We start from the raw sequence: 26,200 nt of genomic DNA on the forward strand, positions 1-26,200 counted from the left end.
TGTCCCCTGAATTGGCAGGCGGATTCTTAACCACTGCGCCACCAGGGAAGCCCCAACAATTGCTTTTAGAATTAAGCAGTTGTAATACATATTACACCCTACTTAATATTGTTCGTTTATTTATTCATTCAGTAAATATTTATTGATTATCTGTTATGTGCCAGACCTTGTTCTAGGCTTTAGAGAGAGAATAGTGACCAAAATCAAGTCCTTGTTTGTTTACTAATAACTCTGGTCCCTGAAAGTTGATAAAACTAAAAAAATACCAGAATCAGAGTGATGAAGTTCATGTATGGCCTTAAGGAATTTCATGCATATTTATGTTCCTTATGTTTGGAAATGTGTAACTAGATCTTTCTGGCAGTGAAATATAATTAGTATCTAACAACTGTTTTAAAGGACCGTGCAGAGAGAGCTGCTCGTTTTGCAAAGACAAAGGAAGAAGTAGAAGCTGCTAAAGCTGCTGCCCTGCTAGCCAAACAGGCAGAAATGGAAGTCAAGAGAGACTCTTCCACAAAAGAAAGAAGGTACTTTATTTCCTGCTAAAATGTATGTGTATACATGGCAGCTGAGGAGAAAAGCAGTTGTGGGCTGCTTTTTAACACTGATGTGTTCTGTGGATTAATAAATAGTTCTACAGGAACATATTGATCAGTTTGGCAGCTGCCAGTGGTATTTGTCATTGGATGTGAATGTACAACGTAATGGTACTAAATACATGATGTTTAAAAGAAGGCTGAAGAAATCTCTTTTCAAAAGACAGAAAGCACATACATCAAAATGATTATAGTGATTATCTCATGTGTACTGGAATTATTTACTTGTTAGAGTATCAAGTCAAACAGGATTAAGCAAAAGAGGGAATCTGTTGGCTCTGCAGCTGGGAGTTACCGTGATGGAATTGGTTAGGCATCACCAGAGCCAGGGATCTGAAGGATATTATTAGGATTTTTTCTCTCTCCTTTTAATCTCTTGGTTTCTGTCTTAGCTTTATTCTCAGAGAAACTCTTTAGATAGTGTCAGGAGAGCCTAGGGCCTCCTGGCACCTTCCAGGATCTTAAGCTTCTGATCCTAGAGAGGAAAAACTAATCCTTTTTCTCATTCACTGAGAATTCTGATTGGCCCTGCTTGGGTCATGTGGCCATCTTAATACCAATCACTATGTCCACTTGTATAGGCCAGCTGGTTGGGGTAGTAGACATGCCCATCCCTGTGCTGAAGGAGATAAGGAAATATTACTGATAATCATACCCGAATGAATGAATGAATTGGAGGGATAAGGCAGTTCCCAAAACAAAAATGTGTTACAAAGACAAAAATTCAGATTTCCAGTACGTACTGCTAGTAGGATTACAGTTAATGTTTGTTTTGTTCTTTGTACTTTTCTGTATTTTCTATATTAGAAGATTAACAAGTGGGATTTCCCTGGTGGCGCAGTGGTTAAGAATCCGCCTGCCAATGCAGGGGACATGGGTTCGAACCCTGGTCTGGGAAGATCCCACATGCTGCGGAGCAGCTAAGCCTGTGTGCCACAACTACTGAGCCTGTGCTCTAGAGCCTGCAAGCCACAACTGCTGAGCCCGCACACCACAGCTACTGAAGCCTGTGCACCTAGAGCCCGTGCTCTGTAACAAGAGAAGCCAATGCAATGAGAAGCACGTGAACTGCAATGAAGAGTAGCCCCAAAAAAAAAAAAAAAAAAAGAGTAGCCCCCCACTCACTGCAACTAGAGAAAGCCCGCACGCAGCAATGAAGACCCAATGCAGCCAAAAATAAATAAATAAAATAAATAAAAACTATTTTCCGAAAGTCATAAAATACTTAAGAATATATTTAACAGAAGTGTAAAAAAACTTGTACACTGAAAACTAGAAAACATTATCGAAATAATTAAAGAAGACCTAACTAAATACATGGAAAGATATTTTATTTTCATAGATCAGAAGACTATATTGTTAAGATGGCAGTAATCCCCAAGCTGGTTTACAGATGCAACACAATCCCTATCAAAATTCCAGCTGGTTTTTTTTGCCAAAATTTATGCAGGAATCTGATTCTAAAATTTATATGGAAATGCAAGGGACCCAGAATAGTCAAAACAATCTGGAAAAAGAACAAAGTTGGAGGACTCAAACTTTATGATTTTAAAACTTAACTGTGAAACTACGGTAACCAAGACAGTGTAGTATTGGCATAAGGATGGACATATGGGTTGATGTATAGGCATACCTCGTTTATTGCGCTAATGCTTTATTGCAGTTTTTTACAGATTGAAGTTTTGTGGCAACTGTGTGTTGTCAGTTGATAGCATTTTTAGCAATAAAATGTTTTTTAATTAAGGCATGTACATGGTTTTTCTAGACATATGCTACTGCACACTTATTAGACTGGAGTATAGTATAAACATAACTTACATGCACTGGGAAACCAAAAATTTCATGTGACTCGCTTTACTGTGATAATTGTGGTGGTGTGGAACCAAACCCACAATATCTCTGAGGTACGCCTGTAATAGGAATTGAGTCTCTAGAAATAAACGTATGCGTTTATGATCAACTGATTTTTGAAAAGTTTACTGAGACTATTCAATGGGGGAGAAAATGGTGTCTTCAACAGATGCTGCTTGGACAAGTGGATATCCATGTGCAAAATAATAAATTTGGACCATTATCTCACACCATATGGATCATCTACCTAAGTGTGAAAGCTAAAAGTATAAACTCTTGGGAGGAAAAGAAATGAGGAAATCTTGTGATCTTGGAATAGGCAATGGATTCTTAGACATGACACCAAAAGCACAAGTGACAAAAGAAAGCAACAGATAAGTTGGACTTCATCGAAATTAAAAACTTTTATGCTTCAAAGGATATCATCAGGATAGTGAAAAGACAACCCACAAAATTGGAGGGACTTCCCTGGCGGTCCAGTGGTTAAGACTCTGCGCTTCCACTGCAGGGGGCACAGGTTTGATCCCTGGTCAGGGAACTAAGATCCTGCATGCCACACAGTGCGGCCAAAACAAAAAAATAGGAGAAAATATTTGCAAACCATATAACTGGAATATAAAAAGTCAACAACAAAGAAGCAAACAACCCAATTTAAATATGGGGAAAGAATTTGAATAGATATTTTTTCAGAGAAGATATACAAGTGATTAATAAGCACATGAAAAGATGCTCCACATTATTAGTCATTAGGAAAATCAAATCAAAACCACACCTTCTAGGAAGGCTAAATTTAAAGGGACCACCAGGACTTCTCTGGCGGTTCAGTGATTGAGATTCCATGCTCCCAATGTAGGGGGCACAGGTTCGATCCCTGGTCAGGGAACTAAGACCCTGAATGCCTCATGGCCGAAAAAAAATAAGTAAGTAAGTAATGTAAGTAAGTAACCGCCAGGTCTTGGCAAGGGTGTGGAGAATTTGGAACCTTCCTACATTGCTGATGGGGTTATAAAATGGTACCACCGCTTTGGAAAAACAACTTGGCAGTTCCTCAAAATGCTAAGCAATTCTACTCCTAAGTATATATCCAAGAGAGTTGAAAACTATGTCCACACAGAAACCTGTACATGAATATTCATAGCAGCGTTCTTCATAATAGCCAGAATGTGCTAATAACCAAAATGTCCATCAACTGAAGAGGGGATAAACATAATATAGCATATAGCATACGATGGAATATTCTTCAGCAATAAAAAGGAAGTACTGACCCTTGCTACAACTTGGATGAACCTGGAAAACATAATGCTACGTGAAAAAAGCCAGTTACCAACAAGTCACACATCTTATGATTCCGTTATAGGAAGTGCCAGAAACAGACAAATTCACAAAGACAGAAAGTAGATGAGTGGTTGCCAGGGAAAGGGAGAGGGAGGGATGGGGACTGACTGCTAAAGCGCTTGGTTTCTTTTTGGGGTGATGGGAATGTTCTGGAATTACATAGTAGTGATGGTTGCACAGCTCTGACTGTATTAAAAACCACTGAATTGTACATTTTAAAGGTGAATTTTACCTCAAAAAAGCTGTTGTTAAAAATAATGAGATTTGACTGAAAAAAGCCAATTTTCTTATTTTCTCTAATTGGAGAAATATTTGACATACATTTCTCTATAAGTTTAAGGAATACAGCCTGATGGTTTGATTTACATATATTTTGAAATGATTACCACGGCGCATTCAGCTAACATCCATCTTCTCATACACATTTGGCCCTTGGACAGTGCGGGGTTGCAGTTGGCGTGCCACCCCCGCGTAGTCAAAATTCCATGTATGACTCCGTGTCCGTGGTTCTGCATCCATGGATTCAGTCAGCCGTGGATAGTGCAGTGCTGTAGTATGTGTTTATTGCAAAAAATCCACCTCTACATGGACCCACGCAGCTCGGACCCCTGTTGTTCATGGGCTGAATGGAGATACAATTAAAAACCTCTTTTCTTACAATGAGAATTCTTAGGATTTACTCTCAACAGCTTTCCTATATATCATAACAGCAGTGTTAGCTATAGTCGTCTTGTACATTACATCCCTAGTACTTATTTACCTTAAATTAGAATTTTATACCTTTTGACCACCTTCCTCCAATCCTCCCTCCCCAACTCTCCATAAAAACCCATTTTCATTACACATTACCACTTCCATTTTCTCTTAGTTTTAATGATATCGTTTGAGAATGTATAAGTAAAGATGCTGACTTAAATTTTCATGTTCTCACAGCAGTGTTGCGAGAATTCAGTTCCGTCTTCCTGATGGTTCTTCCTTTACAAATCAGTTCCCTTCTGATGCTCCTCTAGAAGAAGCAAGGCAGTTTGCTGCACAGGTAAACTTATGTCCTGAGTTGTAATGAAGGTAGGTGAATGGGTTATTAGAATGTAGGAGGGGAAGTTTTCCAGGTAGGATTTGAAGAGTGTGAATAAGTTATGACTTACCCCAGGAGCGAGGCACAAGATGCCTCTGGGATGTTGTGGAGCTTCCGTCATGTATGAGTGCCATATGGGAACAGCATATCTGCTTGTTCTGTAAAAAGATGAATTTGCTGCTATTGTAAAATAGACTCTGGAAATTTTTCTCAGTGCTTAGTACATTCAGTTGGAGGCATGAAAAGCAAGTGATTTTCCAGAAGTCTAATCTGAAGGAGTTGTCCTCTGTAAAAGATGCATTTTTTCTTAGTCCTCTCTCTGAATTTTCTGCAAGTTGCTTAGAATGCTTTGGGGCTGACAGTTTTCCCACCATCTGCCAGTTGATCAAACCTAAAGATCAATAATCTTTATTTGGCAATAAGTATCTTCTTCAGGAATTCCAGAACATGGCCTTATTCAAGATCTGAATGGTTGTGAAATTGACCTCTTAGAAGAGAAGATATGAGTACTTTCCAGTTAGTTTTTATTCTCTGATTACTTTTTCAAAATGAGGCATCAGATGTCCTGTAGGATCTAGGCTTATTACACGCACCGGTATTTGTTTTACATATCACTTCAAGATTAAAATTAGGATTCAGACTTTTCTGCTAGACCTCTTCTGCATTTAGTCTGCCATCTCACTTATAGGTCCCAAGAAAAGGATGCCTAAAAAGTTATATGCCTTCTTCCACTGGTGAGCTTTGCTGGACAGTATAAAAAGTTATTTTAATAACCCCTTTCCCCAAGCTTTATAGTAGAATCAACTCCAGATAGCCTCTTTCATCCTTCTTTTGCCTTGGAGCCCCACTTAGGGCTCCCCAAATGGGGTGCTTCTGCCACAGGTAAGTGAAGAGGGAATCACATGAGTAAAAAAGAAAGATCTTTAATTGCATCAGTCCTGTTAGAACTTCATCTCAGTACAGTGACCTAATTTTGTGACCTTATGTTGAGTGAGAACAGTGAGAGAGGTAGTATGACCTAGAGTAAAAAATTACAAAAAACAGGGCTTCCCTGGTGGCACAGTGGTTGAGAGTCTGCCTGCCAATGCAGGGGACACGGGTTCGAGCCCTGGTCTGGGAATATCCCACATGCTGCGGAGCAACTAGGCCTGTGAGCCACAACTGCTGAGCCTGCACATCTGGAGCCTGTGCTCCGCAACAAGAGAGGCCACGGTAGTGAGAGGCCCGCGCACTGCGATGAAGAGTGGACCCTGCTCGCCGCAACTAGAGAAAGCCTCGCACAGAAACGAAGACACAACACAGCCATAAATAAATAAAATTTAAAAAAAATTACAAAAAACAGAAATTAGACTCTTCCTTTGGAAGATTTTATAAGTATAGGTGATTTAACATTGTGAAAGTGACTGTGATGCTTGCCCACTGTAAATTCCTGGACCTGGAATTATGTGTGTGATTATGGGTTGATTATGGACCATTTACTCTCCAAGACAAGGAGGAGGCAAAAACTCCTGTCATATGTATAATATGAGGGAAATTCTGGTCTATTCCAGATTTTTAATACAAAATACCTACAATCAAAATGGGTATTTGTGAGATATTAATGTAAGTTTGCCAAAGGACAGTAAAAACTCTAATTGCAAACTGCAGTCAGTCATAGTTAAGATACCTAATTGTTCATTTTTATTCAGTGTATTTATATAGTCTTGGGAAACATATTCTTGCTATTTCGTGGTCTTTTTTTTTTTTTTTTTTTTTTTGCGGTACACGGGCTTCTCACTGTTGTGGCCTCTCCCGTTGCGGAGCACAGGCTCCGGATGCGCAGGCCATGGCTCACGGGCCCAGCCGCTCAGCGGCATGTGGGATCCTCCCAGACCGGGGCACGAACCCGCGTCCCCTGCATCGGCAGGCAGACTCTCCACCACTGAGCCATCAGGGAAGCCCTCATGGTCATTTTTGAGTTTTAAAAGCTTTTAAGTACTATTTGGATTTGATAGCCTTCAGCTATTTTTTGAAGCACAAAGTTTTTATAAATGTTTTTTGATTTTACATTTAAGTGAACTTTTAAAATGAAAGCAGTCATTTTGGATGCATATGAGTTTGTAATATCTTACTTTAAAAAGGCTCCACTGTAAGGTTTTAAAACTTATTGTTATGTTACAGACTGTTGGCAACACTTACGGTAATTTTTCATTAGCAACAATGTTTCCCAGGAGGGAATTTACCAAAGAAGATTATAAAAAGAAATTACTGGATTTGGAACTTGCCCCAAGTGCTTCAGTGGTACTGTTGCCAGTATGTATATGCATATATATTTTTTCTATTCTTATAGTCCTGTTTGTTCTGCTCTTGATCTTATAATTAGAGGAAGGGAAGGTGAAAAGTGTACTGTGGGTAATTAAAGTCCAAATTATCAAAAAATGTTAGATCAATTTATTGTTCCATTATCCTGGGCTTTATATTTGTATTGCTAGTGAGACACAATATAAATTTTCGACTTTTTCCCTCACCTATTTTCATGTACAAAAAACGACCAGTAGGAGAGGAAAAGAAATGTAGAATATCTCCCTAATCTACTGACTTGGTGTCATTTATTTATGTATGAGCATATGAGTACTGTTTACGAATTTTTAAAAAAACATTTTAATCTAAAAATAACATTCATTTTTAAACATATTAATCCCATCTGATCCTAACAATATTTTAATCTCTGATTTAAAAAAAGGCTCAGAACCTTAAATAATTTTGCCAAGGTGCTACCTTAAGTGCCAGAGCTGGGATGAGAGCTTGGTTCTTCCATATCTTGGTTGGTATATGGTAGTGCCCCCTAACCTGCAGTTTCTCCTTCCGTGCTTTCAGTTACTCGTGGCCAACCGCACTTTGAAAACATTACATGGAAAATTCCAGAAATAAACAATTCATAAGTTTTAAATTGCGGGCCGTTGTGAGTAGTGTGATGAAATGGTGTGTTGTCCCATCTGGAACATGAATCATCCCTTTGTCCAGCGTATCCATGCTCTGTATGTTACCTGCTCATTAGTCGCTTTCTGGCCCTCTTGGTTATCAGATAGACTGTTGAAATATTGCAGTGCTTGTGTTCAAAGAACCCTAATTTTACTTAATAATGGCTCCAAAGCTCAAGACTGATGATGCTGGCAATTTTGCTAGTCCCTTATTTTGCCTAATTTATAAATTAAACTTTATCACAGGTATGTATGTATAGGGAAAAATATAGTATATTTAGGGTTTGGTACTATCCGTGGTTTCAGGCATCCACTGGGGGTCTTGGAAAGTATCCCCTGCAGGTAAGCAGGGGGACTACTGTAGTTTACCCAGATCTGAGCTTTAGCCCCACACCTAAAACAGTCCTCCAGTAATCAGGATTAGTTGTATTCATTGAGATCTGAAACCTTTCCCTTTTTAAAAATCATTAAAAAAGACTTTTAAAATCAAACTTGTTAATTTCATTACAAAAGTTTAGTTCTCTTCAAAATAATTGGTTCATTTCACTGAGAAACTACTTTCCAGTTTCTGTGTTGTAATTACTCCTTTAAAGAAAAAGAGCTCCAGGAGTTCCTAGAAGTTTACACACTTGAAAAACAGCAAAAGATGGCAATTTTACCTTCTTGCAGTAAACTAAAATCCACAGGACTTTTCCAGGTAAAAAAGTTTATCTGGAACCTTGAGTGTGATGTGGTTGGGCCGATGTTGTCTTTATCTAGGTTCTTTCTTAATTTTTAGGCAGGAAGACCAACTACATCCATGGTACATTCTTCCAGTGGCGACTTTTGGACATTCTTGGGGACAGTACTTTACCCATTCCTTGCCATCTGGAGATTGATTAGCAACTTCTTATTCAGTAATCCTCCTCCTGCACAGACCTCGGTGAGAGCAGCAGCATTGGAATCCTCAAACCTTGCATCATCTGGCAACTCAGAAAGAAGGTATTTGTTTGTATTTTCCCCATTTGCAAAATATGTTAGTAATGCCCAATGCCTTATTCAAAATGAAAAATTTTGTTATGGATACTTTGCCTTTTCTCTGTATCAGGGGGGAAACCCAACATGTTCTGGGAAGCTCAATACCTGAGTTTTCTCAGCCATCTTTCTAAAACCTATTCCATGGAAAGCAACTTTCACTGCTACTGATTTTATTATTTTATTTATTGAATTCTCTTTATTCCATATCAAAAGGCATATTTTTTTCAGGTCTAAACAGTAATATCTTTTCTTGTTACCCATGTTTTGTCTGACAAGATACTGCATTAATTTCTCACAGTCATCTTGTATGATTACTTTAGAGGGATCATTGTGCTGTAGATAATTTAACTGCCTCCTCTGGGTCATTCAGAGAAGGACCAAACTGGATGTTCACTTGAAAATGAAATAACTCTTCAGAGAGTTATTTTGGACTAGTTCCTTAACCAAGAGGCCTTACTTTTGTTGGAGATGGCCAAGGTTTGAATGGTAATGATCTTAGCTCATACCTCTGTTAAAATTCTACATATTTGAAAGAGGTTTACAGGAAGTACTTTCTTAGAATTCGAGATTATACCCCCTTCTAATAATTAATAGCACAATTTATTACAATTTGTACCTAGTATTGTTCAATACTTTATTGGGCCATTAATAGCAAATCCTCACACCAGTCATATGTGGTAAGTAATGAAAATCCTTGCCTTTGTCTGCTGTAAGGAGATCCCTAATCTTGTGTCCTGTTGACTCTCTAGATGACAATTTCTGTTAACATTGTGACTGGGCTGATGCAGCCTTTATCTTTATTTCTTTCTTAACTATTAAGCAGGAAGACAAGTACATTACTCAAGTGGGGACAGAGAAATTGTTCTCTATCTAGTTTTAGAACAGCATTCAAACTAGATATTGTTAGGTCTGAATTTCAGAGCTCTTACTGAGCAATGAATGGAAGCATTTCATCCTGAATTACTGTCACATAGAAGAGCTTGCTGTGTGGGTTTCAAAAATTTATTTCAGGTAAGGGAACAGGTCTTGGGTTGGGGCAAAGGATGGGATGAATGTATATCCGAGTGGGTGAAGCTTCGTGTTCCACCACTGGTTTTTGTTTTTCTCTCTCCCTTCCCCTCCAGTGTTGGAGAATGTATTAGCGTAAATTTCACCTGTTTCCTTTCCGTCTTCAGATGAAGAACTGTTTGTTCTAAATTGTCCATGCAGAAATAAATCACTCTTAAAGATTCTGAAAGGATTGAAAATTGCTAACTGACCATTTCTGTATATTAAGCTATGATTGGAGTTTGGGATAGCCTCTAGGGTGTTGTGTAAGTTATAAATAAATATTTTAGTAGATACATCAGCTTGCATAAATAATAAAGGAAAGATTTAGTTGGCAAGTGGTCCCAGTCTTCTAAAACTTAGTGAGTCACCAAGAAATACATGGACAACATGATATGACTAGTTTGGCTTAGAGAACAGATGAAGTTACACCACCAAAAATGTATAAAGTCTAGTACTGCATTAGTAGATATAATGATCTCCGTGGACTTTTCTTAAACTATACTAATGGCAGTTTAAAAGAAATGGCTTTGTGTTACTGCTGTTTTCATTTTATATCATCTTCTTCTTTCCTCCCTCTTTTGTTATTTCAGGGAACCAGTCAGAAAAAGAGTGCTGGAGAAACGGGGGGAAGACTTTAAAAAGGAGGGCAAGATATACAGATTGAGGACTCAAGACGATGGTGAAGATGAAAACAACACTTGGAATGGAAATTCTACTCAACAGATGTAGTGTGACAAGTACAATATGTGCAGTAATCATTGTTCCTCTTATGATTTAATTCAACTAAAATTCTGCTGGAGAAGTGGGACTGCTTTGTTTTCCAACTCATCTACAAAATGTCTCTTTATTCCTGCTTAGTGGGTTAAAGTTGTTTAACCTCAGACAAGTCAAGAGATAAAATAACTGGCTGCTAGGTCCTTGTATATGGTAACCAACTGCTAGAAGCCTAAAATAACAAAAGGTCTGCGACAGCCTCCCTTTATCAGCTTTCTTGTTTAGTATTTCATATGCCCATTAGCCCTGTGCTCTCAGATGATATGTTTTGTTTAGGGCTGTTTTGCTCCAGAACTCCTCAGCCCACACAAAGTAACTGGTATGTCACTGAATAATTTGATTTTGAGTCAGAGCGTTTTAACTAGCCAATCAGATGATAATTTGGGTTTAACTTTTCTCTTCTTGCTCATCAGCTGCAAGCAAAATCTTGTAGTTTTTAATCTTACTTAAACACTGAATAAAAAAATCTTTTTCCAAAAATCAGAATGATCTTATCTTTCCTTTAAGTTTTGTTATCCTAGCATCTTTTTGTTGCACAGGGCTCTGTGGAGGTCATGTGTCTCTGATACCCCCCTACCCCACTGTACTGCCCTGGAACTATCCCAGGAAAGGAGGTGACCACCTTATCTTAAATATCACTGCAGGAAGAAATTTTCTGACACACACTGATGCTATGTTACGGTCTCTCCTAATTCAGGGAGGCATCGCTTTGTTTGCATAATGTTATGGTCTTTGTTCTCATCGGACAAAACAACTGCTGGTCTACAACTAGTTCTCTGTCACCTTTATACTGAAGTTTTGCTCTCAATAATGATGATCACTCTTCAAAGAATTGAAGTACCTGTATTGTAGGACAAGAAGTAGGGAATTAAGATCTGCCTTTTGCTCATTTGGTTATTCTTAAGAATTTTAGGTTCTTAATCTGACTAATGTGCTACTATATGTTTATGGTGGTGGAGACACTAAGAATGTTTGACAGAGGGAGTAAGTTTGACTGTTCCTCTTCTAATCTTTTGTGTTTAGATTGGAATAGAAGGACTCTGACTTTATTTTGTAATGGGAGGAAGAAATTTTCCCAGAGCAAACTTCGTTTTTCACCAATGAAGTAACAGTGACTTTAAAAAATGGTAATAGTGTTGGCAAGGAAACAGTGAGACCAGGTACGTTATTAGTAGGAATGAAAACTGGGATAATCTTTCTGAAAAACATTGTCAGAAACCTTAAATATTTCATGCTCTTTGATCTAATAAGTTTTTTGAAGGAATGACCATAAATGCAGGCAAAGTTAGGTATAAACGTGTTAAGTTTTATTTATTTTACTTCAGAATTAGAAACCAACTAAATGCCTTCTGCAGAATTAACTTTTGCTGAGGAGAAATGGCACAATACTAATTCAACAGTTCAGTTTAACATATTTATTGAGTACCTGTTATGCGTTCCGGGAAAAAAGCAGGATACAGAGCTGTAGGTACAGTATGATCTCAGCTTTATAAACACATTTTATATAGAGGTCGTACTATGTATTAACATAATGTAAAGAAAAAAGAAAACGCACCAAACGTTAATGGTGGTAAGAGTGGTTATATATAATTTTAGTTCTTTTTTGCATCCTTATATGTTTCTCAATTTTCTGTAATGAAATTACTTCCATAATTTAAAAAGTAAGCTTAAAAAAGAAACATCTCCAGCAAGCATCCCATTTCAGTAAAGGTTTGTCGTCTTTAAAAACATAGCAATATGTGAATAAAAAACCAAGTTTGCCTTGAAAAAAAATCAAATAGAGATTCTTAGAGAAACGTACATAAAAGAATGATTCAGTCTTTGAGTAAGAGGATCCTTCATCAATTTTATATTTTAAAAAGTGTGCATGGTAAATTCAAAACCGTATGGAAGGCTATAAAATGACATCTTCCTCTTTGTATCCTATCCCCAGTTCTAGTCCCCAGAAGTAACCTCTATTAACAGTTTCTTTTGTAGTTTTCAGAAAAATTTTATGCATACGTAAGCAAATATGTAATCTTTATTTTTTAAATAAATGGGATCATATTATATATATACTACTCTGCATCTTGCTTTTTTACGTACACAGTCTTGAAGATCTTTCCCCATCAACACATAGCTACCTCATTCTCATTAACGGCTGCAAAGCATTTCACTTGATAAACTTACCCATTCTCTAGTTGCGTTCATTGGTTATTACAGTTTTTGTGCTTGTGTTTGTTTTTCTATTACAAACATTGCTACAGTGAACATCTTTGGGAAGGTGTCTTCTTAGCTGTGGAAGTATACTTGAACGTCACTGAGTCAAAGGGTGTTTGCAGTTTGGATTATAAAAAATGCTGGGGAATTGCCTCCTGTAAAGGCTCTGTGAATTTACAGCAGCTAACAGGTAGGAGGATGTTGATTTCCCCACATCCTTGGCAGCACTGTATTATACTTTCGCATCTTTGTCAACATGATAAATGAAAAACTGTATGCATTTTATATGCATTGTGTTGATGATGAATGAAGGTGAGCATCTTTTAATATTATTGGTCACTTTGATTTATTTTCTGAGAACTGCCTGTGTTTTCTTTCATTTTGTGTTTATCATCTTTTTCTTATTGATTTATAACAATTTCACTTATATTAAGAAAGTTAGCCCTTTGTCTAGCATATGCTATAAATATCTTCTCCCTGTTCATCTTTTTTTTTTTTTTTTTTTTTCCCTGTTCATCTTTTGATGAGTATGTTGATGGTAATTTCTTGCCACAATTTTTATGTGGTCCTGTATCAGCGTTTTTCTTTATGGCCTCTGGGTCTTAAGTCTTGATTATAAAATACTTTTCCCGTTTCAGAAAGTAATTTTAAAAAAATTTACCCATCTATTCCAGCATTCTCGTGGTTTCATTTTTTTACATTTACATCTTGTATCCGAGTAAGGGATGTGGCTCCCTTTCCCCGCCTGTGGCTAACATCCTCAAGAGCTAACCTGTGAGCCACCTCCATTTATGGAGTGGTCCATCATCCACCTGCCCCCCGCCCCTGATTTGGCAGGCCGCCTCTGTCATGCACCCTGTTCCCACACGTGGCTGGTTTGTCTCTGCTCTCTTTTCCTTTGTTGATCTTTCTATTCTCTCTTTCAAAACTACTTTTTATAACTAGTTTTATAATATATTTTATATTCTTTTCCCCCCCAGATTTATCCTGGATCTTTTCTCGTTTGTTTCATGTGAAGCTTTATATTATTCTTTTTCATGTCCTGGCCACCCCCCCCCAAAAAAAAAGTTATATTGACTTCAGGTATAATTGAAATCTTATACGAATGTCTCTGATATCACTTTTAGAACCGTCTTCACCCCATCTGATAAAGTTTTTCTGTCTATTGGTAGGAGAAAAATGCTTGTGCCCTGCAATTCTGACTGTCAGGTTGGGGCCCACGGCAGTGGAACATTTTGATAGGAATTTTCTATAGATACAATTCAGGTAAGGAACACTTATAAGAAGCAAAATTTCGAGTGTGATTGGCCTTTTAAAACCCGTTGAAAACTGCTGTATTTTTAAAAAAAAACTTTCTCCCAGATATCTAGGAAGAATATATAGACTAAACAAGTTTGAGTGTTCCATACTGTGACTGTCTGATTAGCACCTCCGAGGGGCATTGATAAAGACTCGCTGCTACTCAGCATGTTTTGTGAATGAGCACACAAATGCAGCGGGTGTGTTTCCTCTGCCTTGTCTCCAAAATGTGCCTGCCAGGGACACTGAGACGTGGCCCTCTGGCCTCCGAAAGCTAACAGCAGAGGATTACTGTGGTGAAGCTATACAAGCAGACAGTCATAACTTCTGTGGAACCTGCCTTCTCAAGGAGAAGCACCCATAGAAGATAGATAGGACACAGTTAATAGCACCTTTTTTAGTTTCTGAGAAACACAAGGTAAGCGTCTGGGAGGGGGCTTGAAGAGAGAGGGCAGGAGATGACATTGCAGTTGATTTTTTATGAAAAGGATTGCTATGGTTCTTACTAATGTTTTTGCCTTTAAAATCTCTGAAAATTAAAACAGCCCAGTTCAGTGGCTCACAGAACCAGTAGACACATTCAGTATCTACTTATTTCCACAAGAGCCACTCGCAGGGTCATCTAATGCCCACGTGAATTCCTGATACTGGGGCAAGGTGGAGATATTTCCATTTTAATCAGGGACTTGAAATCCTTCAAGTTTAATTAGTATCTAATAGTGCAGAGACTTTTACAAACTCTGTTATGGGTAAAGTATAAGATCCTCAGTGGTCCTGGAGGTGGCAAAGGCTTCAAAGAAACAAGGCCTATTTTGCAGAACTGGAGGAGGTGGTAACTTGAGGTCAGAGTGAAGAACTATGGCTCAATTCCTGTTCACCTGGTTGTGTTTGCTTTTGCTTGGAGCGCTTACAGTTCTTGTAGGACAGAAATGCCACACCAGAGACTCCAAGAAGCATTAGAGCAAAGAGTACATACAGTGCTGTCCGGGCCTCTGTTGTACCCAGCCTGAGCCCCAGGAACTGAACGTCCTCTTCTCTCATGGGGCTGGCGGTGGGCTCAGCATCTAGGAGAGGACAACAGAGGCAGTGTGTGCACCGGTACAGACGGAGTTATCAGATGTATGTTAACCTAGATTAAGCCCGAGCCAGATCCTTACAGTAGAGAAGCTACAGGATGAGCGCGTTGCGGAGGTGACGATACGAATCCCTCACACTGAGTTATGAGCCTCTGAAGGAAGTCACGTCATTTTAGTTTTGAAGCATCCTTCTCAGTGATTAGAGTATAATCTATACTGGATAATTGTCTCTTAATTTGTATAGTACTTTATACTTTTTCAGTCACTGAGCAAACATTGGCCACCTTACATTGTGCCAAGCACAGCGTTTGATCCTTGCATTGGCCCAGCGTTCGCCTAGTTTCTTGCCTAAGGCTGCACGGCAAGTTAGTGGTAGGACTGGGACAAGAATCTAGACCTGCTGTTCCCAGACCAGGGCCTAGTTTCTCGATGTAACTTTAACCCTAATTCCTTTGTTCCATCCTAAGAATGTCTGGAACATTCAAAGAACAGTAATGTTGGTTGAATGAATGAAGGGGATGGAGAGGCAGAGGGGAGGGTAGTAAACTAGAAGAAAATAGAAACAGGCCCCCTCGCCCCTCACCCTCGTCTCACCTTGCTGCAGACAAGGGTGTGGCCCTGCAGCGGGGTCAGGGAAGCCGTTGCACCGGACTATGGAGGCGTAGAACTTGGCCGACGCTTTGGGGATCCTTGGCAGAGAAGTGTCAGTATAGTTCACGAAATGCACACCGAACTTCTCTGCGAAGCCTGTGGCCCACTCAAAGTTGTCCATCAGAGTCCAAACCGTGTATCCTCGAAGGTCCACCTTATCCTGCACAGCTGCCCAAAGACAGGCCCCAGCTTGAGCTTCCCTGGTCTTCCCAAGACACCTTTCCACCAGGCCTCCTGAGGCCGTGCCTGCCCACAGCTTTCCTACAGTCCCTGCATGCAGGTCAAGGTGAGCTTTTTTCAGCTCTTTTAAGAGAGCTGCTCACCCTTTGCATGCAGGAATCGTTAGCTGGTCCTCCGTGGGTGCTCCTGCAGAGCCATCTGCATTTTCTAGAAAGGCTCAGCCCTGAATGGGAGTCAGGAACATGGGTAGAGACTAAATTAATCCTCCTGGGTCATGTGTAATCCTCCTTGTCTTCACATCATGGGTTATTAGTCTTGGACAGAGCCTTAGAGTGTTAATGCTCTTCCCTATAGAAAAGTGGCCCTCAGAAAATATTTTGTCTGGAATAAGATTTTCTAATCGTTTCTTTTTGCTGCTGCATTGCTCATTTTCTTTTACTCAGCATTACTTACCGTTTCCATGTCATAGTCCCATCCCAGGTTGTTCTGCTGAGCTAAGGGCCTCAAACTTTTGCTTGGGGAACAAAAGATCTTACAAACAGCCCCTCCAGCCCATTCCACATGGCCCCCGCCCAGACTGTCCTCAGGAGGGCACTGCTGTTCAGGGACATTGACACCAGAGGATCAAGCAGAGCAAATGACAGGCCAAGAACTCGGGTCTAGCTGTATCAGGCAACAGGTTTGCTTGCTGAGCTTAAATCTAGGAAGGAAGACTCTTAGTGTGCAGCCCCAAAGGCTTAAACCCAAAACGAGCTAGAAACCTTATCTTCCTCATCTCAGGCTTGTGGATGCAGTACTGCCCTGACTGCAGACGTTAGCATATGTTTCCAGCAGTGAAAGGTGCACTTGGAGGAAGGGCGGGGGCCTGGCATACCTTTGAGCGCCTCGTTGATGTAACTGCGGAGGTAGTAGATCCTAGCAGTGTCGTTGAGGTCTGATTCTTCCCGCTGGGACACTCCATTTTCTGTTACGTAGATCGGGGGGTTGTTGTACTCCTCCTTTAACCAGTTCAGGATCCTCCTGAAGCCGAAAGGTGTCATCTTCAGCCAGAAGGAGCCAGAGTCTGGCCAAGAGCGATCTGTGATGGAGGCAACTCCCCTACGAGTTCAAACGCTAAGGATTAGGTCTCGATTTGTAAATCCCAAGAGGCCCTCTGCACAAAACAGGATTTACACTAGAGGAGAACCTAGATTTTTGCCTAGACTCAAGAGTCGTAGCTACACCTAGAAGAGTCAAAAGTCCTCGGATTCTCTTTTCACTAGTTGTAGTGGCATCAGTCAGTGCTGGTGGAACTTTGGACAGGCCACCTAAGTTCTCTGTTCTGCTTTCTGCCCGTACGGAGGAATGGTCTTACTCATGGATCTAACCCTCCACGGCTCTGTTAACAGGCCACACCTCACACTAGATGTGAAAGGGCTCTGAGCTTCCCTTACCGTAATCTCCCATGGGATGCGAGTGCTATGTCTTCAGAGAAGAGGCGCCCTTGAGTCACCTACGTCTGGTCGACGCCACCCGCAGGCCACAGGCACAGCCACAGGCACCAGTATTTGGGCCTCCATTCATGTGATGATGGGGTAGATATGCTGGGACCTGCCTCAAGTGCCCAAGACCCTTCCTCTCTCTCCAGCGATGGGCAAGGAGAGGGCATCAGGTTGTGCCAGAGGGAGCTCTGTGGCAGGGCACAGAAGCTCATGCATTTCATTAGGAGGAACAGCCATTTAGATACTTCTTAACGTCCAAATCCTTCAGGAAAAAAAACCGTTGCGTTTTATCCGGAGCTGGATTTATTGTTCACCTGAACTGCATGTGGGGCATTTCATAAGCTTGAGCACAGGTGCCTGGGGAGACAGTCCCAGGACCCATGAGGCAGCAAGAGTCGAGTGGGTGCGTGAACGGGGACCAGCAGGAGGCCTCTCAGCCCTGCTCAGCAAGCCTGACTCTGGTGGTTGCAGGATGCAGTGGGGATGTCAGCGCTTGTTTCCAAAGAAAGAACCCGGACAGAGTCACAGCTACTGATGGGGAAAGATGCTTGTCAGAAGAGGGACAGAACAGTGTGCACACATAATAATCCTGATTTTTTGTAACAAACATTTCTGTATAACTATATACTATATAAACTGTATATAATATAAATATATAGAGAGAGAGGTAGTACACCCATACACACACACATATACTTCTGAAATGACACTCAAGAATTTCCTGTTCTTGCTTTCCAGTGTTTCTACTGTGAACATATATTATTTGTAATACAGAAATAATAGTTTAACCTTTACCCTCAAAAGGAAAAAAGAGGGGCTTCCCTGGTGGCGCAGTGGTTGAGAGTCCGCCTGCCGATGCAGGGGACACGGGTTTGTGCCCCGGTCCGGGAGGATCCCACATGCCGCGGAGCGGCTGGGCCCGTGAGCCATGGCCGCTGAGCCTGCGCATCTGGAGCCTGCGCTCCACAACGGGAGAAGCCACAGCGGTGAGAGGCCCGTGTACCGCAAAAAAAAAAAAAAAGGAAAAAAGAAGCTTGTTATTTTGACTGAAATAACATCTGGTAAGTGAAACAAACCTGATGAAAAAAGAAAACCGAAAGAAAAAAAATTCTTTTTCACGTTTTTAAAAACTCTAAGCCTGTCTGCTTTTTAAGTGGAAAGCATCTTGGAAACCTTAGCCTGAATTACTATCTGACTGATAGAGGTTCTTTTAGGTATCTCAGGAGATGGGGCTCATCTTGCAAAAACCCCAGGATACACAGCATGAGGAGGCAGTTTCAGAGGCTGTACAGGCCTCTAAGTGAGAGAAGAGGAGCACTTTGCTGTCTTTTCCAAAGATTGTTCCAGGTACCCTTCCTTACCTGTCTGCATCGAAGGAAGAGATCCAAGAGGCATAGTTGACATCGTAGGCCAGGACAGTGGTGTAGTGATTGAACCCAAAAAAGTCATAGGTGCCGTTGATCCTCCTCTTCTCACTCTCTGTGAACTCAGGGAGCCTGGAAGGAAAGGGCCGTTAAGGACGTGGGGTTTGGGAAGAGAACGTGCTGTGGGGTGTTGGTGGAGGGCTCTAAACTCAGGTACCTGGAGGTGACTACGGGCCTCTGGCCGGGAGCAAGGAGAGGCCCTCCCAGCTGCTGCTGAAGGCACCTGAGCCTCCTTCTACCAGACCACAGACCTCGCCTCCCTCTGGCGTTGCAAGACCCTCTCTCTTTTCCTGTTGCAAGTTTTTACTGTGGTTTGTTTAGGCATGCTACTTTTCTCCAAAGTCAATCCTCATTAGTAGGGGAAATACTTTTACAAATTGAATTGACTGAACTTTTGAGATTTGGACTTTTCTGCTCACATGATTTCACTGCACTTTTTAAAAAATGATTTTATTTTTGACTGTGTTGGGTCTTCGTTAATGCAAGCGGGCTTTCTCTGGTTGCAGTGCGCGGGCTTCTCATTGCGGTGGCTTCTCTTGTTGCGGAGCACGGGCTCTGGGCGCACGGGCTTCAGTAGTTGTGGTTCGCGGGCTCAGTAGTTGTGGCGCACGGGCCTAGTTGCTCCGCGGCATGTGGGATCTTTCCGGACCAGGGCTCGAACCCGTGTCCCCTGCATTGGCAGGCAGATTCTTCACAACTGCACCACCAGGGAAGCCTTGCACTTCCTTTTTAAACATCTGGTGGAACATCTTCCTTGTATTCTTTTTTCGTTTAATTGAAGTATAGTTGATGTACAGTGTAGTGCCAATTTCTGCCGTACAGCAAAGTGACTCAGTTATACACATGTAGACATTCTTTCCATGTATTCTTAGTGAGACTTTTCTATACAATTCAATCAACATGCACTTGTGTGCAACACTTAGAGGTTCATCTCAGCCAAATCCTGACTACATGCTGCAGGTTTAGGGTTGCCTAGAGAATGCCCTGCTTAGGTGCCTGACACCTCACCTTGACCTTTCTGCTACCATTAACCTGAGGAAGAACCTTCCCTCCCTGGAGTTTCTGAAATACTGGGGCAAAACTAAGCCCCCGTGCCCATGCCTTTACTTCCCTGTTCAGGAGCCAGCAGGGGCTCCTCAGGTCCCGTGGCATCAAGGCTGAGCCCCTGTGCTCGGCCTCCAGGCCCACCACCATGTGGCCTTGGCCCTCCCACCACTACTAAACCAAGTCTCCCGAATTCCAGCTGCAGGTGTCCCACTCATTCCGACCTCTAGGCCTGTGCTAACACCTCTCCCCATTGGATGGAAAGGGCCTCTGCTCTCCCAAATGCTGTTCCTTGTCAAGGCCCAGGCTCAGCTGATGTCCTGTCTTGTCCGTGAAGTCTCCTGGGTCTACCCAGCCTGCCCTGATCTCTGAGTTTTCCTTGCATGAAGAAATTGGGGAATAGAATTCCTTGGAGTGATGAAGGTCACTGTCTTCCCAGCCAGTGTGTCAGCACTTGAGGAACCATATTTGGAACTTCCTCTTTGTGTGGACCTTGCCGGGCCTGGGCCTGGCCCTGGCCTGGGTACACAGTAGGTGCTCAGCAAGGTTGTGTTAATGGACTGGAGCACTCACTTGCTTGTTGGAGACCAGGGTTGACAGATCAGACCTTTTGGCTCAGTAGGACTTACCCTAACCAGGCCAGCACACACGTGCGTTTTAAGGGCCGGGATGGATTATTTCATCCTCACAGGTGGGCTGTATAAGACTCAAAGGCTGTGTTAGGAATGCTTGCCTTTTGAATTTTTACCCTAGCCTCCCCTTCTTATGGTCACATGAGCTACCTTAGAGCTTGTGGGTGTGTTCCCAGAAGGCCAGGGCACTGTGTCCCCTTCCCCACACCACACCTGTAATCCCCAGCCGGACGACTCTTAAACCAAGCATGGGCCCTGCAGTCAGCCTGCTTTCAATCCCAGCTCCATCACTGAACAGCTGGGCAGTCTTGCCATGATCTCTGTGCTTCAGCTTACTCATCTTTAAATAGGGGTGAAAGTGCCGACAGAAGATGGATAAATGTTAGCTGTCGCTGACGTTGCTGTTACTTCCTTGACGGAAGTAGGACTGCCTCGGTGCAAACCATTGCCACCCACTGGCCAAAGGACAAAAAGCACTCGGCTAAGAGTCAGCCACTGCTACCCACATTCACTCCTAAGGTGATGAAATAGGATAAGATGAGCTGGGGAATTTGTCCTCGGAGTGAGGTGTTGGGTCGCTAAGACGCAGGTGCCCTGGGGACGGATTTCCTGGCTATTCTGAAGAAGAAGAATAAGGGCAACTGCCTTTTGTCTCAGCTGCGTGGCACAGCCATGCCAGGCCCTGGGCTAAGCAATTCACATACACGCGTGTAATCTTCCCGGTAAGCAAGGACGCTCAGACACGCCTAAGACACGCCTCTCTGACCCCAACAGCCATGTTCTCATCCCTGTGCCGTACACCCAGGAGCCTCAGTTGGGCACCACAGAGCAGACTTCCTCCCAGCTCTCATGGCTGAGTGCGTGGCGCCAGGACCTACCGAGACTTGTTGAGGCCTGCCGCCAAGCTCCTGTCACGGACCCGTGTCTTCATCACCTCGGGGTAATCCCCATTCTTGAAAATCGGATGTGCGAACCAGCCTCCCATGAACTGCGGGTGGGGTTAAGGGGGAACAGTCAGTGCCGGCATTAACAGGCGGGCCCACAGGAGACCGGAGCTCCCGGCTCAGGCGTCGCTGACCCCAGGGCCCCTTCTCCCCAACCCAGTATGAAGTGTGCCTCTCTTCTGCGGCTGTTCCCATATTGCAGCTCAAATGCCCACAGGTCTTGTCACCCCGCTGGGAGCTCACTGTGGGCAGGGCAATGTTCTCACCCACTGTAGCTTGAGGGATGTGAACCGATTTGGCCCTGGACTTGACAAATGCGGCTGGCTGCCCTTAGGAGGGTCCTGCAGAAGAGGGGGAGAGACCCCAAGCCTCCAGGCCCTGATTTCCTCTTACCACAGAGCAGGTCCTTCCCCGTCCTCACGCCTAAGGACCCACCAGAACCTTCTGGGAGGAACCAGGTGCAAGGCTGGTTGCCCAGGCAAAGGATGATTCTTCATGGGTTTTGGACTCGCGAAGTGAGGAACTTTTCAGTCTGTTTTCTCGAATGAGGTCCAGGCCATCCTTACCCTTAGGGGGTGTATGTGGCAACCAAATGCTATGACTCTGTGGGTCCTGAGAGGCTTCTTCTACCTCGACATCCTCCCCTCACCTGCTGGCTACTCCCTGAAATGTGGGGTGAGGACAGCCTTCCATTCCCAGTCAGAGATGAGGCTTGGAACATACTCACTCTGGTAAAAGAAGCTTCAATTCACTGAGGTGAGAAATTGTTTCTGTGGAAGCTGATTTTATTAGGGGACATGCGTATCATAGTCCTGAGCTGCAGGATCACAGTTCACGGACGAGCTGTGATAATGAGACTACAGCCTAACATTTCCTGAGGTTTGTTTTGATTTCAGAAAACAAATTATTGCTCTAACTCACCAGTTCTGTGAGTCTGAAATGAGGTAATGAATTAATTTTGTTCCAAGGCCTTCCCCCCAGCTGGCTAGCAAATGGGACATTAAGTTCTTGTTTGCACTTTTTAATTTGACCACCTTTGTCAAGTTCGTTTGTGAAGAATTTGGCAAACCAAGGCCATTGGTGTCCTTTCAGAAATGCCACAGTCTGCGGACTCCTCAGAGCCTTTAAAAGTGGGGAGCAATCTGGAGAGAGAGAGAAGCTTGCTTTTTTTTCCTGATGCTGAAACATGGGAGAGGGTGCCTTCAGACCTCTTCAGAGACAGTAGCAGGAGCCAGGGAAAAGCTATGGCATGAAGAGCACCGTTCTCTCTCTCGTCTTTCAGGGGCCCAGGCTGAAATAAGGGTGGGCCGTGTTGTTGGGACCTGCTTACTTGTGCCTCCACTTCCCAGGAGCAAAATTCCATGACCAAAAGATGCATATCCTTATGTGAAGCTCATGGAAAATTAGGGGCACTAATGAGTTTCACATAACCTAAAGCCCCCAACTTAAGGTAATTCTTAGGCAGAGTAAGTAAAATCAGATGGTGACACCTAGAGGCGAAATGTGACATTGCAGCCCAGTTCTATTAGCTCCTATAATCAAACCACAGATTGAAAAGGCAGAATTTCTGTTATTTAGCTTCAAGCCAGTGTTGCATCCAGTAAGAGCTATATGTATAAATTATTTTTTTAAGACTTGAAAGAAAACAACCCCAAAGAACTTTCATCACAGCAAACCTATGAGGTAGTTAGGTCACCTCCATTTCAAAGATGAGAAGACTACAATACGAAAAGTTTAGATGATTTTCCCAAGGGCAGAGAATAAGGTAATAGCAACTCAGGGCCTAGTTCCTAAATCTTTGTTTCGCAATCTAATTCTGTTTCCAGAATTAGGAGGGGAAAAGAGTAAGAACAATGCCCAGAGGAAGAACAGACCTGAACGTATCTCCTGGCGGCCTCCACGTCCTCCTGGTTGGAGGGGTCTCTAGGCTCAGCCCAGTCGCTGCTGATGGTGATGGAAATCATGCCACCTTGACGGGCACGGTACACATCGTTGTACAGATGCCAGGCCTCAGCGTGAGCCTTTATTAGGTTGTGGCCAGCAATGTAGGGACCAGTGCCAGGCCTGGAGGAGATTCCTGGAAATACAGAGATGTCAGTGAAGAATAAATGTGGCCAAGAATATTACTTTCTGCCTATAGATGGCCTCGTCGTGTTTGGGAGAAAGGCTGAAGATTTTGGCTTGAGGAAGAATGGAATTCGAATCCTGTCTCCACTTTTTAAAGCTGGCCAGGTAACTTTGGGTTGAGTAATTCAGTCTTTCAGTTCCTTCCTCTGCAAAATGAGCAATAGAGAGTTCAGTGTGTGTGCAAAGCACCCAGAAGTACTGTGTCTGGCAAAGAGAAGGCACTTGATTGACAGGTGTTGGTTTCTGTACCCCTCGCCCAAAGAGTGGCTCATATGTCATAGGCAAAGTACCCAGAAGAGTGTGTGCCTCAGGAGGTGACATCCTGGCACTCTGCGGGGACCCACAGTAAAAGTAAGAGTTGGAGAGTATAGCTGATGGAAGCATCTGACACAGAGATTCCTTCAGAGCAAATGTTATGAGAGAGGCTGCCTCTCATATGTTGAAGGAATGATAAACCAAAGCGTCAACCAAGGACCAATGGGAGATACATCTGGTAATGGGTCAAAGCAGATTTCCCCGTGGCTCTTTCCAGCTTTTACATGTAATCCCAAGGAATCACATAAATGAACACAAATTTACTCTCTAAGGCTCAGAACTCAAGGAAAGGAAAATTGGAGGGTTCTCAAGGGACAAGGACAGGTCCACAATTCCTTATTAAAAACTCTTAGGAACACAGCACTGTAAATCAACTATATACTTCAATTAAAAAAACACAAAACCCCCAGGGTTTGATGTATTTTGGGATTAAAAGGTTTCTGTGTCTTGGAAAAGTAATAAGTTGCATATAACATAGTTACATATGACCCCAGCAGGGCCCAGGACAGCTCTCCACGATTAAGGACATTAATACGTCTGCTGCTGAACTGTTCCAATTTTAGTAGATGTGCTGCCGAAACGAGCACTGCTGGTGCAGAACTTTTGAATGTTTACTCTAAGTGGGATGTCACCTCACATTGGTTCAAGTCAGGTTAAGCCCAGGTCAGCCAAATCATATATTGGAAACTTTTGCATTTTTGGAGTTGCAAAACCCACTGTGGATCTGTACAGTCTGATGTATTGTCCTTTCCTATATTGATTAGTCCACACCCTGGATCTCAGGCAGCTTCCTATCTGAGGCAGATCAGACGTAGAGAGAGAGCAATGAAGCCATTTGGATGTATTGAGACGTGAAGTTCATGTTCAGCAAAAGTGGTGTCAGAAAGGGGAGCTCTGCTGCCTGCCAGGCAGCCCTGAGCAGAAGGCGGGGGTTCTGAAGCACTGCCTTTGGGCTTTCGTAGCCTCCTCCTCCAGGACCACCTGGATTTCATATCTTTGTGGTGCTGAGAATGCCACACTCCAAAGAGCTGACAAGGGGGGTCTGGGACCTTTACCTGGAGCTGCTGTCCCATAGCCATAGCCCTGGTTAGCAATGACAAAGGGCTCGTTCAGTGTGATCCAGAACTTCACCTTGTCCCCCAGCCTCTGGAAGAGCACATCTGCATACTCCTTAAACCGCTGTACAACCGTCTCATTCTCCCAGCCTCCGATGTCCTGGAGTGCCTGCGGCAGGTCCCAGTGGTAAATGGTCACCTGTGAAAAAGCAAGATCAGCATTTCCATCAACCTCCTTTTCATGGGAAGCCAGCGATGCTGTATGCACCAGCGTAAATGTCAGCTGCTAAAGCTGAGGATGAATGATGTGACAAGCCTCAAAGCTTCTCTGGCCGGAAGGGTAGGACAGCAGTGTTGAAGCGTGAGAAATTCATACCTCTGGATCAGAGAAGCCTGGGTTTGAGTCTCAGCTCTGCCACCTACCAGCCATGTGACCCCAGGCTCAGGCCCTGAGACCTCCATGTCCCGTAATCGTTGTGAGGCCGAAATCACATGGCAGAGGACACAAAAAGTGGCTGACATCCTGCCATCTCTTCAGCAAATGTTAGCTATGGTTGTAGTCAAGGATCAGAAATGCTGGAGCTTCAGAACCGCCGGGATAGACTGCACTGAGAGTCTGAGGCTCTGAGGCATTTTGCTTGTAAAGGGGCATCCCCATGGACATCTGTCTGGAGGTTCTTTCTGAGGACCTGGGAACCCTTTGCTGCAGAGGGGCCCCTATGGCCATGTCCGTGTGGTAGCCTTTCCTCTCTCCGGGTCTTCCCTTGATGCTCCTGACACACTCCCTCTTGGCCACGCCAGGGGTCTCCACTGTCCGCAGTCTCCACTGGGCTGCCAACCATCTTCAGCTCAGGCCCAGTCTCTCCCTTTGCCTGAAATGCCCTTCCCCTGCCCACCCACCCACCCAGACTGTCCTCTTTCTTCAAGACCCACACCTCCTTGAAGCTTTTTCCGGCCACAGCACTTTTCTTTTCTGCGGTGTCTCAATGCCCTTAAGAACTACAGGGAATTCCCTGGAGGTCCAGTGGTTAGGACTCCATGCTCTCGCTGCCAAGACCCTGGGTTCGATCCCTGGTCGGGAAGCTAAGATCCTGCATGACACGTGGCACAGCCAA

The 26,200-nt window shown here is 43.0% G+C and overlaps 2 protein-coding genes across 2 annotated transcripts in view; one reads left to right on the plus strand and one right to left on the minus strand.

Moving 5' to 3' along the window:
- Positions 1-11,138, plus strand: part of UBXN4 (UBX domain protein 4) — a 32,613-nt gene extending 21,475 nt beyond the window's left edge. The window contains exons 9-13 of the mRNA XM_065880894.1: positions 400-527; positions 4,716-4,818; positions 7,018-7,149; positions 8,596-8,798; positions 10,475-11,138. Of these exons, the coding sequence (XP_065736966.1) occupies positions 400-527; positions 4,716-4,818; positions 7,018-7,149; positions 8,596-8,798; positions 10,475-10,613 (705 nt within the window). The 3' untranslated portion in view covers positions 10,614-11,138. The remainder of the gene's footprint in view (positions 1-399; positions 528-4,715; positions 4,819-7,017; positions 7,150-8,595; positions 8,799-10,474) is intronic.
- A 3,861-nt stretch (positions 11,139-14,999) lies between these two features.
- Positions 15,000-26,200, minus strand: part of LCT (lactase) — a 51,001-nt gene continuing 39,800 nt past the window's right edge. Inside the window, exons 11-17 of the mRNA XM_065880135.1 lie at positions 25,086-25,284; positions 23,463-23,665; positions 21,523-21,632; positions 18,906-19,040; positions 16,938-17,161; positions 15,827-16,051; positions 15,000-15,220 (exon numbers count right to left, since the gene is read on the minus strand). Coding sequence (XP_065736207.1) covers positions 15,000-15,220; positions 15,827-16,051; positions 16,938-17,161; positions 18,906-19,040; positions 21,523-21,632; positions 23,463-23,665; positions 25,086-25,284 — 1,317 coding nt within the window. The remainder of the gene's footprint in view (positions 15,221-15,826; positions 16,052-16,937; positions 17,162-18,905; positions 19,041-21,522; positions 21,633-23,462; positions 23,666-25,085; positions 25,285-26,200) is intronic.

The sequence above is a fragment of the Phocoena phocoena genome, chromosome 7, assembly GCF_963924675.1.
Source record: "Phocoena phocoena chromosome 7, mPhoPho1.1, whole genome shotgun sequence".
NCBI classification, from domain to species: domain Eukaryota; kingdom Metazoa; phylum Chordata; class Mammalia; order Artiodactyla; family Phocoenidae; genus Phocoena; species Phocoena phocoena.